General features: G+C 33.4%; 2 protein-coding genes across 5 annotated transcripts; one reads left to right on the top strand and one right to left on the bottom strand.

The window, feature by feature from the left end:
• Window positions 1-4,593: 4,593 nt before the first annotated feature.
• On the bottom strand, window positions 4,594-9,786 carry LOC101221837 (RNA pseudouridine synthase 7). 2 transcript variants are annotated; one of them, XM_011651918.2, is made up of 12 exons: window positions 9,555-9,786; window positions 9,431-9,474; window positions 9,254-9,331; window positions 9,024-9,124; window positions 8,711-8,798; window positions 8,461-8,539; window positions 8,230-8,312; window positions 6,377-6,442; window positions 5,839-5,895; window positions 5,339-5,467; window positions 5,005-5,243; window positions 4,594-4,922 (listed from the first exon to the last, which is right to left on the bottom strand). In XM_011651918.2, exons 1-12 carry the CDS (start codon window positions 9,670-9,672, stop codon window positions 4,820-4,822), a joined length of 1,185 nt encoding a protein of 394 aa, XP_011650220.1. In that variant the 5' UTR covers window positions 9,673-9,786; the 3' UTR covers window positions 4,594-4,819. The 2 variants fall into 2 exon arrangements, with proteins under 2 accessions (XP_011650220.1, XP_004138251.1); XM_004138203.3 differs by having other exon boundaries at window positions 5,339-5,464; window positions 9,555-9,758.
• A 151-nt stretch (window positions 9,787-9,937) lies between these two features.
• LOC101210505 (membrane-anchored ubiquitin-fold protein 3) lies at window positions 9,938-14,263 on the top strand. Of its 3 annotated transcripts, none has more exons than XM_031889337.1 (4): window positions 9,938-10,073; window positions 10,178-10,433; window positions 10,911-11,081; window positions 13,143-13,420. In XM_031889337.1, the coding sequence occupies exons 2-4, from the start codon at window positions 10,304-10,306 to the stop codon at window positions 13,196-13,198; spliced, it is 357 nt and encodes a 118-aa protein (XP_031745197.1). In that variant the 5' UTR covers window positions 9,938-10,073; window positions 10,178-10,303; the 3' UTR covers window positions 13,199-13,420. The 3 variants fall into 3 exon arrangements, with proteins under 3 accessions (XP_031745197.1, XP_031745199.1, XP_031745202.1); XM_031889339.1 differs by having other exon boundaries at window positions 9,963-10,073; window positions 10,287-10,433; XM_031889342.1 differs by adding an exon at window positions 13,444-14,263 and having other exon boundaries at window positions 9,989-10,433; window positions 13,143-13,227.
• The last annotated feature ends 347 nt before the right edge of the window (window positions 14,264-14,610 follow it).

The following is a 14,610-nucleotide window of genomic DNA, read 5'->3' on the forward strand; positions in this document are numbered from 1 at the left end:
TTTAAATGTTGTTATATCCTTAATTATTATTGTTAAAATAGTCATCCATTCCAATTTCCCTTAAACAAATCTAAAAAGTTTACAGAATGATCTCCTTCATAAATATCTAATAAAGAAAGTACAAATTAAAATTGTATAAACACAAAAGAAGAAAAATTCTTTATGTAGGATTTAATTAACATTATTGACAATATTATTATTCAAATTTAAGTTTGATCATTTAGTTAGTTACTGTATGATAATAATATAGATTGATGAGTTGATCAGCTGTATGGCACCAAGAGCAATGAATATATGCAAGCTAAGTAGTGTTTAATATAATGTGTGTAATTTAATTTCTAGATATAGATATTGGTGAGGTTGAATGATATTGTATTTTGTCCCAAAGAAAATGATTAGGTTTTCCAAAACAAGCTCAACGTTTAACTGCTACTAATTTAGACGCATCTTCCAAAAATAAATTAAAATTTATCATTTTTAGCTGGATATAATTGTCTCATGTATTGAATATAATCAATATATTTTTTTAAATGGAGTAACTAACAAAAGTCCATAAAAACACAATATTCTACAAATTATATATACATACTTATTTTCTTTTTTTTAAAAAAAAAAATAACTTGGATCAAGATTATAAGATAAACAAATAGATTATTAAATAAATCAGCTTAAGTAACATAAGAAGATGCTTCGAATTTTTTAAAAATAAAATAACATAACATAAGAAGATGCTTGGGATGTTTGGGTTTGGCTAGCTAGAGTTTGTTTATAAAGTTACATATATACGATGACTTCCGTTCTAGTAATCATTTTTCATATCTAATTAATGGTATGATATTGTCCACGTATGATTTATTTTTTATACCATATTCAAAAGACCTTCATACCAATTATAGAGATATAGTTATTCTCATTTATATATATATATATATTAATGACCATCTTCTTAACTAACTAATATGAAATTTTTTGTCACATTTCCATAACCTTATCATTGTTGTGTATTATTGAATATGTGCTAAAATTTTGCAAAATACTAGAGTTTAGTTTCATTGAATAATATGGAGTTAGATGTTAAAACTAACGGAAAATAAGAGTAGCTTGCATATATATCTTATAAAGAACATAAAGTTATCCTTAATGTTTCAAACAAAGGATAATCACTGGCATATGCTCCTTTTAAGATAAGAGTCTCTTTTGAGTTCTCTCAATTTATTGGATTCCAGTTATATTTTTGGATGAAAGGGTTAGGTTGTTTGGGTATATAAACTCTGGATGGGTACCATATTAGATATAATATGGGGGGCGAATTGGTAATTTGAAAAAGAAGTCCATATAATTAACTATTATGATATTAGAGACCTAATTAAGGAGTGATTGGGTAGTTTAGAAACAAAAATAGAGATGGGGATTGAAAAATGGTAAAGTAGTGAAAGAAAGATGGTGATGTGGATGGGCATGTGTGTGATGAGAATTATGGTACTAATTAATGTGTGTTAACAGGATGAGTAATTAAAAAGAAAGGTTAATTAGGAGGATGGGATTAAGGAATAATTGGAAGAAGGGGAAATAATGAAAAAGTAAAGTAAAGTAAAGGTTGGGGATTGGAAGTGAAAAGAAAACAGTGAGGGAGAGGAAAGGTAAAAGAGGGTGGGAACTGGGGAAGGAAGGAAATGAAAGAAAAAAATAATAATAAAAAGGGAAAAGATGAAGTTTTGTGAAGAAGAGAAGAGAAAGGAGAGGGTGAAAGAAAGAAAGAAAGCAGAAGCAGAAGCACTAGGTAGATAGGTAGACAAATAGACGGCATGGCATATGCAGGTGAGATAACAATATTAGGTTAAGCAGCAGCTTTAGATTTTGATATTAATTGTTTAATTTTGTTGGGTCCAGGTGCAAGAAGGTGGTGCATAACCGCCCTCTAGCTTAACCTAGATGTTAACTAAGCTTATAAAGACAGACGGACGGCCGAACAGTAGTGTTACTGGCATGCTATCACAGTGCGTGGTTCAGGAATCTAAATACAATACTTAGTGGGTAGTGGGGAATCCAATATTAATAATTCCCCAACCCTTTCCTTTAATTTCCTTCCACTCAACTACGTAACCCTTGTGTCTTAAACCTAATCTCTCTTATTCATTTTAATTTCTTGGAATCTTTGACTCTCCAACCTAACCAAAAGCCTAATTAATTAATTCTAAATAAATAAAACCCTAAATTCTCAATCAATTCCAAATCCCCCTTTTTCTTTTCTAACTTCTGTCTTTAACCACGTAATCTTTCGAATCTTTCACCTTAGTATATTTATACTTTTAACATCCACGGCGCCAAGCCCTTTCTTGTGTGTGCTTTTCACCAAAAGCTCTCTCTACATTCCACTTTCTCATGGATCATCAGCAACCCACATACATACATCATTCCCTCCCGCTCCCCATTTTCAAAAGAAACAATTTATTACCAGTACCAGTACGGATAAAAATTGAAAGTATAGTGGTGGGAGAGGGTAACGTATTTGACCACAATATTGGGGTTTAGGGGGTGAAATTTGAGAAGGGCGAATATACTGGATTGATAGGGCTTAGAGTGGTATTCACAAAATCAGAATCTTGAAAAGATGCAATAAACATGCCCCCAATAGAATACAATACAAAATAGGGAGTGATGTTTGTTTGAGAGTATAATACAAAAGTATAGTGGTGCCCTGAGTCATACTCAGATTGCGGAACACTAAGATTTGGAAAACAGATGCCGTTGGCTTTCATGATATCATGATTTGGGATTAATGGATATTCTTTTCAAAATTCCACTCTGTGGTTCAATTCAAACACGGTCCTAGTGTGGCTAACGTTCTAAATATTATCCTGTCTCCGGTGTGCACGCGGCCCATCGTGTTTGAGCTAATAACTCTCACTCTCCCCCCCCTCATCACCCCTTAACCCACACATCAACTTTTTTTCATCACTTTCCACCTTATTGCAATCGTAGCACTTTACCCTAATAACTAATTATCCAAATGTACCAAAATTTATGTATATCTAATAACAAAGTTAGATCTTAATTTTGTTATATAATATTCTTGTATTGTGTTATATTTTGCTAATACTTTGCTCTAATTGAAACAAATTGAAAATATGAAGATCATGGTGGTCAATAAATTGAATGAAATAAGCACATGATTTTAAAAAATTAATTAAGCAGTTACTAAATGAAGCCTAAGTAATATGAAATAACAAAGTGAATTGCATTTTCTCAAAAAGAAAAGTGAAATCTTGCAATATTTCTAAGTGCTATTGTATATTTCATAATTGTAAGTTCAATAATTTTCACATTGGTGTATCATACTAAATATTAAGAAAGTGTTTGGAACAAGAACTTGAGTTATTATACTTCTCGATTATTATAAATGTATTTTAATAACTTGTATTTGAATGTAAATTATTTTAATTAGTTTGGATTATAATAGTATGTGTTTGAGAGGTGTAAAATGAAGGAGTAAGTATTATAGCAAGAAAAAAAAATAGTGAATATCGTAGTAAGTGGAAGTTTTCAAACATTGTTGATTGATGTTAACTTGGGAGTATAATAATAGTATTTACTATAGTAAGAGAGATTAGTATAGTCTTAGATATTAATTGCACCAAACAACCGTTAAAGAGTATAATATATATATTTTGTTAATCACATCGTACATACAGTTAGAGGTATAAATATGAATGTTAATAAGATAAAGATGTTTTTGGTAATATTAAATTGATGATATAAGTACATGAATCTTTGAATAGAAAAAGAAAAAAAAAAAGGGTTAAGTACGTATTCCGTAGTGTCATGGTAGCCACTTTCCATATTGCAGCCATTTTCCAATAACACATCTTCTTTGTCCTTTTCTGGTTTCTTCTCACCTTTTATTTCAGTATCAAAATTTACTCATTTTTGTGAACCTATCACCTTATATATCATGAGTCAAAATTAATCTGAACTCATCAACTAAAGTATCACACACACACACATATATATATAAGTAATTGAATTGATAGAATGGTAAAATATGATTTGAAGTTAAGAGTATATTTGTTAGATTGTTGGTTGTGGGAAGGAAGTAGAGAATAGAGTGTGACATTACAATTTACAACAACAGTTAGAGGGTCGTACTGAGACGTACAGCTGTCTCTTGTAGAATTGAAATAAATATATTATATGGGAAGGGATGGGATGAACTATTGGTCTTTGGGGTGGGGGTGGGGTGACGTCATCTATTAAAATCACTTTTTCTTTTCTTTTTCTTTTTGCACTTTATTTGGTAGGACAAATTAGAGAGATAGCCCATAAATCCCTGACACTCGGCTTATCCTCCTAATTTCAAATTCAAAATTGAGGCACATGCAATGCAACTACTTAATTATACCCATTCCATTCCCACCAAATACCTATACACATACTTCAGATCATCTATTATCTGTTACTACACTTTATTACACCTATTTCAGAAGCAAATTTTGTAGATATTAATTTTCACAAATCTTTTGTATGGGTTTGCATTCTTCCTGTTACTATCCCTCTCCCTACCAAACTTTAAAGTACATGTTAGGTAAACAATCCTCTTCAAAATATCTAATAAATCCTTCAACTGAAATTTAAATTTTAAACCAATTCCAGTTGTTTGAAACTTGCTTTCCATAAGCATTGGACTGGGGGGGTATTGAAACCCCTTCCTAAATTACATTTTTCGTAAGCTGTCATGTTCTGTAATCAGCATAGGTAAAAATGTTAGTGTACGAATGAATATAGGGCCAAAGCCAAGAACAATGGAGGGTAGCTCAAAAGGCTATTCAAGTGAAGCCCATTCTGGATATGGGCATTCGTAGATCCATCCTGGTCCAGAGTACTGAACACAATGCAGCCACAGACCCTCTTCTTCTCCTTCATACCTGCGCATAACCAAAACCATGTTTAATGCAATATTCATGGACACTATTGCATTTCCAGTGGGGTACAAGTTAAGTTTCTCACCCCTTTGGAGCCAAATTTGGACAGTTTGTACACATTGGATCAATACCAAAATCTTCGCTCCAGTTTTCTTTGCATGCATTAGCACAATCTTCTTGAACATCACGTGCAGGAGAACAGAATGATATTGCTGCAGCTCTATCTGCAGTTGTTTTTTGCACGGAACGACCAGAAGCTTCTTTTGTAAGGTACAGTGCATCATTGGCTATAGGATACCCTGTATATTGCAAGTGCACACGGATCTACATTGCAGGTGGGAATACACATGGATCATTTAGACCTACGAAATGGAGTTCTCATGCAGAATGACTTCAACAAGTTTAGATTAGAATTTTACTTGATGAGTTCGGCCGGTAATTGGTTCGCATGAAACAATGCTGTGGACTCCATCGGAACTGATACGAGTGAACTTTGTTTGGGCGGCCTTCCCCTTGGTTCGAGTATCAGTGGAAGAATCAACCATCTGCTGTTGTACAATTAATGGGCCTTTACAGACTTATTTTATGAAGACCTAACCATTCCGAACAAATAAATTCCATCTTGTTTAGGGTACTAACTTACAAGCTCAGTCTTAGAGTTGGCGCCAAATAAGAAATTTATATTAAAAGAAAAAAATAGGCTTAATAGGTTCTTAAACTTTCAAACACGTGTCTAGTAAGTTTCTAAACTTTAAAGAGTATCTACAAGTCCCTACACTTTTGATTTCATGTGCAAAATGACTATCTCACCCTACTATATATTTGGTTGCCAATAAAGTAAATTCATTCCATATCATCATCAATGCCTTCTTCTTAAGTAACTGAAGTTTATATGGACAAGGAAAAAAATGAACCTCACCTCCGCTGTGCTCCTTCCCTCTCGAGGATTGTAGTTAATATTAGCATCAACCACTTGCTGAAATTAAGTCCAGAGTAAAATGAAGCAGATAATCAGAAAGAACGCTTATAGCAATATTATGAGGCAACTTCACTAAACATAAAAATACACCACAGTGCTCCAAATGCTTATTATGCTTGAGACTGAAAGAAAATTCTGATACAAATTTATTTCCCTCTAGTGTCAAAACAACCGAGTGTTGATCTCATACACTTCTAACAACCCCACATGCCTATGAGGAGCATCAACCACAGGCAAAAACTCATGCACATGTCCATAGGACGTCAGAATAGGGCAACCAGGGGGACCCCTTTAAAATGTAGACTCAAGATTTCTCAACATCCTAAATTACCCTTGAGCCTTTATCAAAAGGTTTCCATTTAGATTGTTACAAGCAGAAATCTGAAAGTAAACCCTTATGGTCATATTTGAAGGAACAATTTGATAAATAATTGAAGACAGAAGAGAATCAAAACTTGACCAGTCTAAGAAGAGATACCTCTTCTTCTGGAAACACACCCACTACCCTTGCAATATACTGCTTCTTCACCAGCCCAGACTCAATCTGCAGTATGAATATATTCAGTTTCTAGTTAGACCAATTGCAGAAAAGGACGAGAAATCAATCGCAGATTAAATTTAACTATACACCGTGAAACGGGTAAGAGTATCACTAGGAAAACTTCCTCTGCAAGTGGACCTTTTTTTTTTTCTTTAAATAGCTTCTTTACGAACATTTATAACTCAATTATGTTTGGTCAACATTCTCTCTTTTTATAAATAATCTTTTTGTGGATTTGTGTTCAACAACGTGCAGATGTGGAGTTCCAAAATTTAAACACAAATTTTATCATAGGTACGCTAATTGTCTTCCTAAGCTTATAAGTAAAGCATGTAATGCTGTGTATTTATGTGAGATTTTATTTTACAAAATTTCAATTAAGCTGCAAAATTCTTTAGGGATCATTTATCTCTCATATATTTTCTTACTAATACCATTCACTATTATAAGACTATACCTAGGTTTCACGTTATTTTTTACAATTTCATTGTTTAACAAATTACCAGCTAGGAATCATGCTTTTCCCATAAATTTTTTATATTCAGGTCATTTACTGTCATCAATTTTTTATGAGTTTCCTCACTTTTTTTTTCTTTTTTTTGCATAGAAAAGACAACTTTTATTGAGAAAAAATGAAAAATATAGGGGCATGTAAAAAAACCAAGCCCTAAAAAATGGGGTCCAACTAACCAAAATGTTGCCTAAAGAGTAGAATTCCTCACCATTTGTGTTGTTAGAATATCAAACCATCTCCTTAATATTTGCGTCCAAATATAAACTAAATAGTCATCATTTGTATATGCTGTCAGTTATAATCTAGGAAGCATGGATACCCATGCCGAGCATCCAAGTCAGAAACAGATTCATCTGAACAAGCCCTATACACTTGTCCGACACGTTGTATGATATTAAAAGCCCGAGCATGATTCCAAGAAGAAAAAAAACTAAAGCCTAGCGCTAAAGAGATACTATCTTAGTTTCTCAACCAAACTTATTTATTCATCATCATGAGTTAACGTAGAGGTCAATAAGGGTCATAGCAATCTATTTAGGATTTAATTTTTGAATTTCCTTGATGTTCAAATGTTGAATGGTCATCCAGTGTCAATAAGTTGAGGGGCCGTCTATATGCTCTACAAATGTTAATTGACTTGACTACATATGTTTCCACTGAAGTATAATCTGTTTTTTTATGTTAAGTTTAAAGGTTTATTTATTTTGAAGTATTAAATATATTAATATCAACATATATTTTCTTTGAAATGAAATATATACATGTAATAATAATAATAGTAATAAGGTATCCCCAACATACTTGCATCCTATTCTTTTAGAATTTGGTGTGGTGTCATGTCCGTGCCTATTAGGTTATAATCATTTATGTCCATTGCATAGTAGTAAAACTTACGGACATATAATTATTGAAGTACAATCAAATCGACATTTTTTCCTCATAAATATATTTATATCAAATCATAAAACTACTAGTATTGATTACTGTGGGTCCTTTTCTAAAATTAAAATTCTTTATTTATTGACAATGACAGTCAATGCATTGTCCAATTGAGAGTCCATGCATTATTCAATAGTAATGATGTGAAGCAGTTCTCAACATTATATGACACTATAGCAGTTAGAAGTTCTCTATAGAAGAAAACCCAGAATAAATGTTTGATCAACATGTTTGAGAAGAATGCACCTCATAAGAATTCCATGAAAATGGATTCCCCTGTCATTTACTATATACTGACATAAAAATAAATAAATAAAATCTTAAGTATAAGGCATACCTGTTGTCTGAAAAGGTCAGCTTTGGATGCATTTCTAGCAAGGATAAGAAGTCCTGAGACAAGGCGATCCAGTCGATGAATAGCTTACATGATCGTGTCAAGGAAAGAAGAGGGTGGTTGCTCTTCAAACCAAATGATAAAATATGCCAGTAGTTTCCTTCATTATCAAATTAACTATTAAGAGACTAAATAAGAGGTAATAGCTTCAGGAAGGACATGGAAGTCGGATACGAAATAGAGGTGCCAAACCATGCTCTGCCTCGAGTATACCGACAACTGTGTTTTTCCTATATTGACCACATGGATGAACCTATATTACAATAGAGATTGCTTTTAAAATGGAACTAAAAGTAAGGGTAAAATCAACTTAAGTGAAAAACAGACAAGAGGAACGTGTAACTCAAATTTATTTACTAAGCATCTGTCACACAGCTTGGATAGCTAGTGACACTATGAAGTTCATACTACCAATCTTACTCACTGGAACAGATGCAGGCTTGCAAACAGTGAGCACTTCTTCTTCTTCTTTGAGAACTTTCACGCCCCAAGCCATTACCGGAGGTTCATGCCTACAGCCCTTGCGAAATCAATTGTGAATTTGATAACTCTATGGTGCAGCTTTAACATATAGAAAGCAATCAATTGCTGGCTTGCAGCTTTGACGTAAACAGTGTTCCATAAACAAATGTAAATTCAATAGAATCACAACCAAGTCTCTAGCAATGTAAATATTTCATTTGGGAACTATAAGCCTTTAATACACTACCAGAAATTAGAATGTGGAGAAGACATACCTATGTAGGAAATGGCTTATCTTTTGAGATGATTTAACTATATATGAAACAGGAACCATCTCCCCATCGACTTGTATGCGACCACATTCGACAGCATCAACCTAAGAAATAAAGTTCATGAAAACAAGAGAAGAAAAAAAGGTCTATGAGAATTATATTCATTCAGTACATGTGAGAAATCCATAGTTTGATCATATCACAGAGGTAAAAATGAAAAGGACAAACCATACATAGTACTCGTAAGGTCGACCTTTGAACTCTTCAGCAAACAAGTCAACAATAGTTTTGCCAGCCCATCGATTCTTTACCTGCAAATTGCAAATATGAAGTTAAAATCAAGAGTTTGAAATTAGAATCTCAAAGTTTGAAGTCAAAAAATAAGAAAGAGAAGCAGGTAAGTGAATTACATGAGCTATGAACTCGAAGTAGTAAGGTCTAACGTGGCGCCTCCCTAATCAAAGAAGTGTGATTAAAAACAAAATGGAAAGAAAACAAAAAATCCCCAAAAGCGGGGTTGAAGCCTGTATGTACCATTATGAAATATATAATCGCTTCGTTGTGGAGGGTTGTCAGGGGTTTGCCATACGATCCCTCCCATTCCCATTCCCATGCGCATGCTCTCTTCTTCCCTCTTCCTTTTGCTCCTCATACTCTACTGAAGCGAAGGGAAAGGGGAAGGGGAAGAAGACAGAATGAAACGACACCGTATGGATCCTGATGGCTGCGGTGCCACGTCGTATAAACTTCGAACCGAATCGAACCGGACCGTAATAAGTTAAGTTTGTATAAAGTCAAGACCGCGTCGATTTCAGAATCGGTGTGGCTTTGCGCACTTTGTCTTCTTCTTCACTTCAACAACTTAAAATATTATTATTATATTATTTATAAATACATAATCTGGGAAAGAAAAAAAAAAATATATATATATATATATATATTGAATAATTAATGATAATAAAAAAAAATCCCAATATTCTTCATTCTAAAAAGCCTGCAGCTGAGAGGAAACTGCTTTGGCCTGAATTGTGAATTGATCGTCGCCTTCTCAAGGTCTCTTCTCTCTTCTTAATTCTCCTCTTCTTTTGCACTTTATCCACAATTACTCTCCTTTTCGGATCTTTCATGGTGTTTCTTCACACCTGTAATTTCTTCAGCTTCCTTGCTGTTGGAATTGGTTTTGATTCCTTCTAGGGCACCGGATTTCGTCACCGCCTGTGTCCGATCAATTCAATCTCCGGATCCAACATTTCTACCTGATTTCAGGAGGATAGTCAACTCAGATGCCGGAGGACGATTTGATTGACATTAAGTTTAGGCTCTACGATGGTTCTGATATTGGACCCTTTCGATACTCGTCGGCGTCCACAATTGATGTGCTTAAGCAGAGAATAGTCTCCGATTGGCCCAAAGGTTCTCAACTTTACTCTTCATCTTCTCTCTGATCTTTTCTGTTATAAGTATTCATTCAATTTGTAATCGTTTCTGACATTAGCCTTTTTTTTATCCTTTTTTTTTTTTTTTCTATACTGCAAACGCTTGTGTGAATTTTCGGCGTTTCTGCTGCATGTTCTGTACTCTGTCAATCCCTCTTTTTTTTAATACTATAGTCTGCTAGCTTAAGAGAGGTACTATTTTTAGGAATAATATTTTATTCTTGGCAGACGATTCCATGTCGTTTTGTTATTCTTGATTTACGCGCTCATTCAGATGGCGCGCATTGAATCTGTTGATGTATGTCGTTTTACAGTTAGGAAATCATGCCTTTGTTTTTGGTTTCTTAAAAATTGTCTTTTGTTCTCTGGACTTCCTATCATTTTTTCTTTCTCTGATTTCGTTTTCATATTGATTTCTGTTTCCCTTTTGGGACGATTTTTTTTTCCTTTTCAGGAAAAACAATCACTCCGAAGGCAGCCAGTGAAATAAAACTGATAAGCTCTGGAAAAATTTTGGAAAATAACAAAACTGTTGGTCAGTGTAAATTACCTTTTGGTGAGTTCACGGGAGGAGTCACCATAATGCACGTTGTTGTACAGCCATCCCTAGCGAAAGCTAAAACAGGTGATTTCTTTTGAGATTTTTGCCATAAATATAATTGTATTAGTCATTGATTGTTCTTTTTTAAATTTTAATTTTACATGAAATTTTTTCCCCCTTTTCTCCAATCCCCGATGGTTTTTCAAATACTCTGGATTTAGTACGAGTCTATATAATTGTGGTCTTAGGAGATGGATTCGCATTCTGAACTGATACATTCACCAAATTGTTGTTGGTCTTTTAGCTTGTATCTGTCAATATTCTTCTAATGCTAATTCTTAATGCCCGCTTTTGTTACAATTTCTGGAGTTAATGGTATATAACAATTTTATAATTGTTATTCTGCTTTCAAAGCCTTTTGACTAGTGCTTTCGAGTTATAACTATGAACCATGCTAACCAGAATTCTGAATCTTAGCATGTAGTTCCATGAGTTAGCTATCATGAGCCTCGTAGAGAACCTTCTTTCTTCATTTATTTCTGCTCCAGAATTATATCTTCTTTTTTTATCTGTCCCTGAACTATGCCTGTAGCTTTTAAATGCAGAAGGGTTTTCTAGGCCTTCTTTGAATGGTTACGGTTAGGACAATAACTGCTAGCAGATTGTATCGAAACCACTTCATTTGGCACAAAGTTAGAGACATATGATCATCTTATTGACTAGTACTCCCTTAAAAAGTATGCAGTGAGAAGCTATCCACTGAGTTGGCTAGTGTGAATAATAAAGAGCTTAAAGAGAATAGATTCAAGTTATGCTATGGCCACCTACCTAGGATGTAAATCTTACAAATATCCTTGGTAATCAAATGTAGTAGTTTTATATAGTTTTGTAGTGAGAATGGTCAAGATGTCCACAAGATGGCCAGACATTCACGAATATATTAAAAAAAAAAATGAAGGTACATAGTTTCTAGGGGCTTGGCTGGACTATGAATCTGCAGATTTAACTAGTCAACTAGGAATTCTAATGGCAAAATTACTATATAGTACAGATTGTTGGATAAAGATCAAAGTTTGCTGTATATATTCGTGAACAGTACTCTTCTTTGTATTCTTCGGTTGAGGAATTTCTGCATAGGAACATTGGGGTTTGTTGGATGTCTTGCGTAACCCTTAGCTGAGGATTCAAGTATATTCGTTTAACCACTCTTTCTCTTTGCATGATTTTTCCCTCTTCTTCCCTCTTCTTCCCTCTTCTTCCCTCTTCATTATTTTTGTCTTCATTTTTTTCTTTTCATCTTCTAATCATTGGGAAATCTAAAATAAACTAGCAAAGGAAGTACTTGGATTGTTGTTAGGGCCAATAAAAATTTCAAATCATCCAGATTTATTTATTTATTTTATTTGTTTGAATTTACAGAAATTAATTGACTGCTGTAAACTACTATTAAAATCAGTGATATTATTATTAATTACTTGACAGAATTAATATATTAATTAGCCTCATTTAATCAACTGGCTATAATTGTCATTAATTGCTTATAATTAATTTGATTAATTCTAATATTTCGTGATTTCATGGGATTACTTGTGATTCTATAGAAACATCTTTTATTTTCATGAAACTTGACAATAAGTCTAACTTCCGTGAATTGCTTGGATTTAATTTTGCTTAATTATATCCACGAAACTTGTCGAAGTCTTTGTTCGAAATAAACATTTTTTAATTTCAAAATAAAGGGGCAGACAATGAAATTTTGAACTAAGGTGGCCCCTTCAATGTTTTTCTATTATTGGCAGTCTAGGATATCATCTATGAATCTGGTTTCTTCTGTTTGATCGTTGATTTTTCATTCTTGATTTCAATGAATTCATATACAAAGCAAGCACCTGCTGAAGAAAGAAGAGTGGGAGAGAAACAGAATGAAAAGTAGAATGTGTTAGTGTTGCTTTAAGTCAATTTACGTGACTGCTGTGTTTCTCTAATCCAATCTTGAATGTGGTCCAAATCCTCGTAGAACTGTTTTAAATCACAACTTAGTGAACTTGTGGTCATTGATTGAATTTGTTTTTGATTAGTCTGATATTTCTTTGCTGTGCCGTGAAATATTTATTTACATAGATATGTTGATGATAATTGATACAGAGAAAAAGACTGACAATTCGCAACAGAAGATCGTCTGCTCCTGTTCCATACTTTGAAACACAACACCAGTCATATGATTCGTTTGGTAAATCATCTTCCAAAACACGGTTGCTATCACCCATATTCTTGTGTATAAATGCTTTCTGGTAATTTGGTAATGATGTGTTTAGGAATATTGATGTGGGGGACATACTTTTCTTTTATATGATTGTGAAGTTTTTCTTATTATTTTTCAAATTCTTTGGTTACTAAGGACATGCTCTATTCTGTTTTTCCCATAAGCCTCTCTCTTTTGGTACAGGAAAAGCTAGATCTTCTCTCTTATTAAGAGGGTTCCCAACTACAAGAAGAGGGCTATTTATAGATTACGAGAGGCATTCAGTGATGAGGGTAATTTTGAAAAATTGCTAAAGAACATATCCCCATACTTTCTCCAACAAAAAAAAAAAAAAAAAAAATTAAACATTTACTTTTCTTTTCTTAAAAGAAAAAAAAGTAACAATACTCCTATAAGTTTGATTAAGTCATCCTTTTTTATTCTTTTCAAGAGAGAATTATAAGCCATCCTATGAATACCTTTACTTGTAAAAAGCAAAATATCTCTGGCACTTAGAGGTGGGAGTTTTTAATTACGTATGGTACTCTATCTTAGAAACAGAACTGCTTTATGGCATAGCCAGCCAATATCTTAATCCCTTGGAAAAGAAACTTGTTTCTTTCATGATCACATTAAAAACTGGTGAGCCGGCCTTAAATTGTTTGTTTGGCATGCCGTAGTGACACAAATGGAGGCTTATACCCATTATTAATGTATTGTATTTTGACATTTAAATATCTTCCAATGTTTCAACCCCTTTGGAAAAATATAGAAGGAGCTTCCTCTGACTGTTGTTGCTTGAAGCGAAGACCAACAACTCTTGGTGTTCATCTTGAGTGGTTGTCAAGAGTCAAAAGAGATATGTGATGCCTTCAAGTAATGAACCCAAATCTTCTATTCATGTGGAACATAGGATGTTATTACATTTTAAGTAAGTAGCGTCATCAAAGAAATAAACGGTCAAGTATTTTGTTGTCATGCTTAACGATTCTCAACTTTTCAATTTCAGATATGATTTATCTTACTATGTGGGAAATTGATAAAAACGGCCATTTGAGTATGATTCTGAAAATGTCACAAATACCCCTGCAAGGTTGTAATTTTTTAACTTGATTTTGAAAAATGGTCCATTTTCTTAGCATGAAAGGTCACAGATGCGTATATTAGGCGCCTAACTTTTAACCTACTCAACATTTACTACTTCGCTCTTAAGCTCTCAATTAGTTGAATTTTGTGTTTTTGGTTCAGTTTTTTTTTATTATTCAATTGATTTCACTAAACATTAGGTTTTCAAATATACACATTTTAAAGTCGAAAAATAAAAACTCTGACTCTCAAACGTCTTTGAAAAGAGAAACAATTTAACACAAA

Source organism: Cucumis sativus, chromosome 1 (assembly GCF_000004075.3).
Source record: "Cucumis sativus cultivar 9930 chromosome 1, Cucumber_9930_V3, whole genome shotgun sequence".
Lineage (NCBI taxonomy): Eukaryota > Viridiplantae > Streptophyta > Magnoliopsida > Cucurbitales > Cucurbitaceae > Cucumis > Cucumis sativus.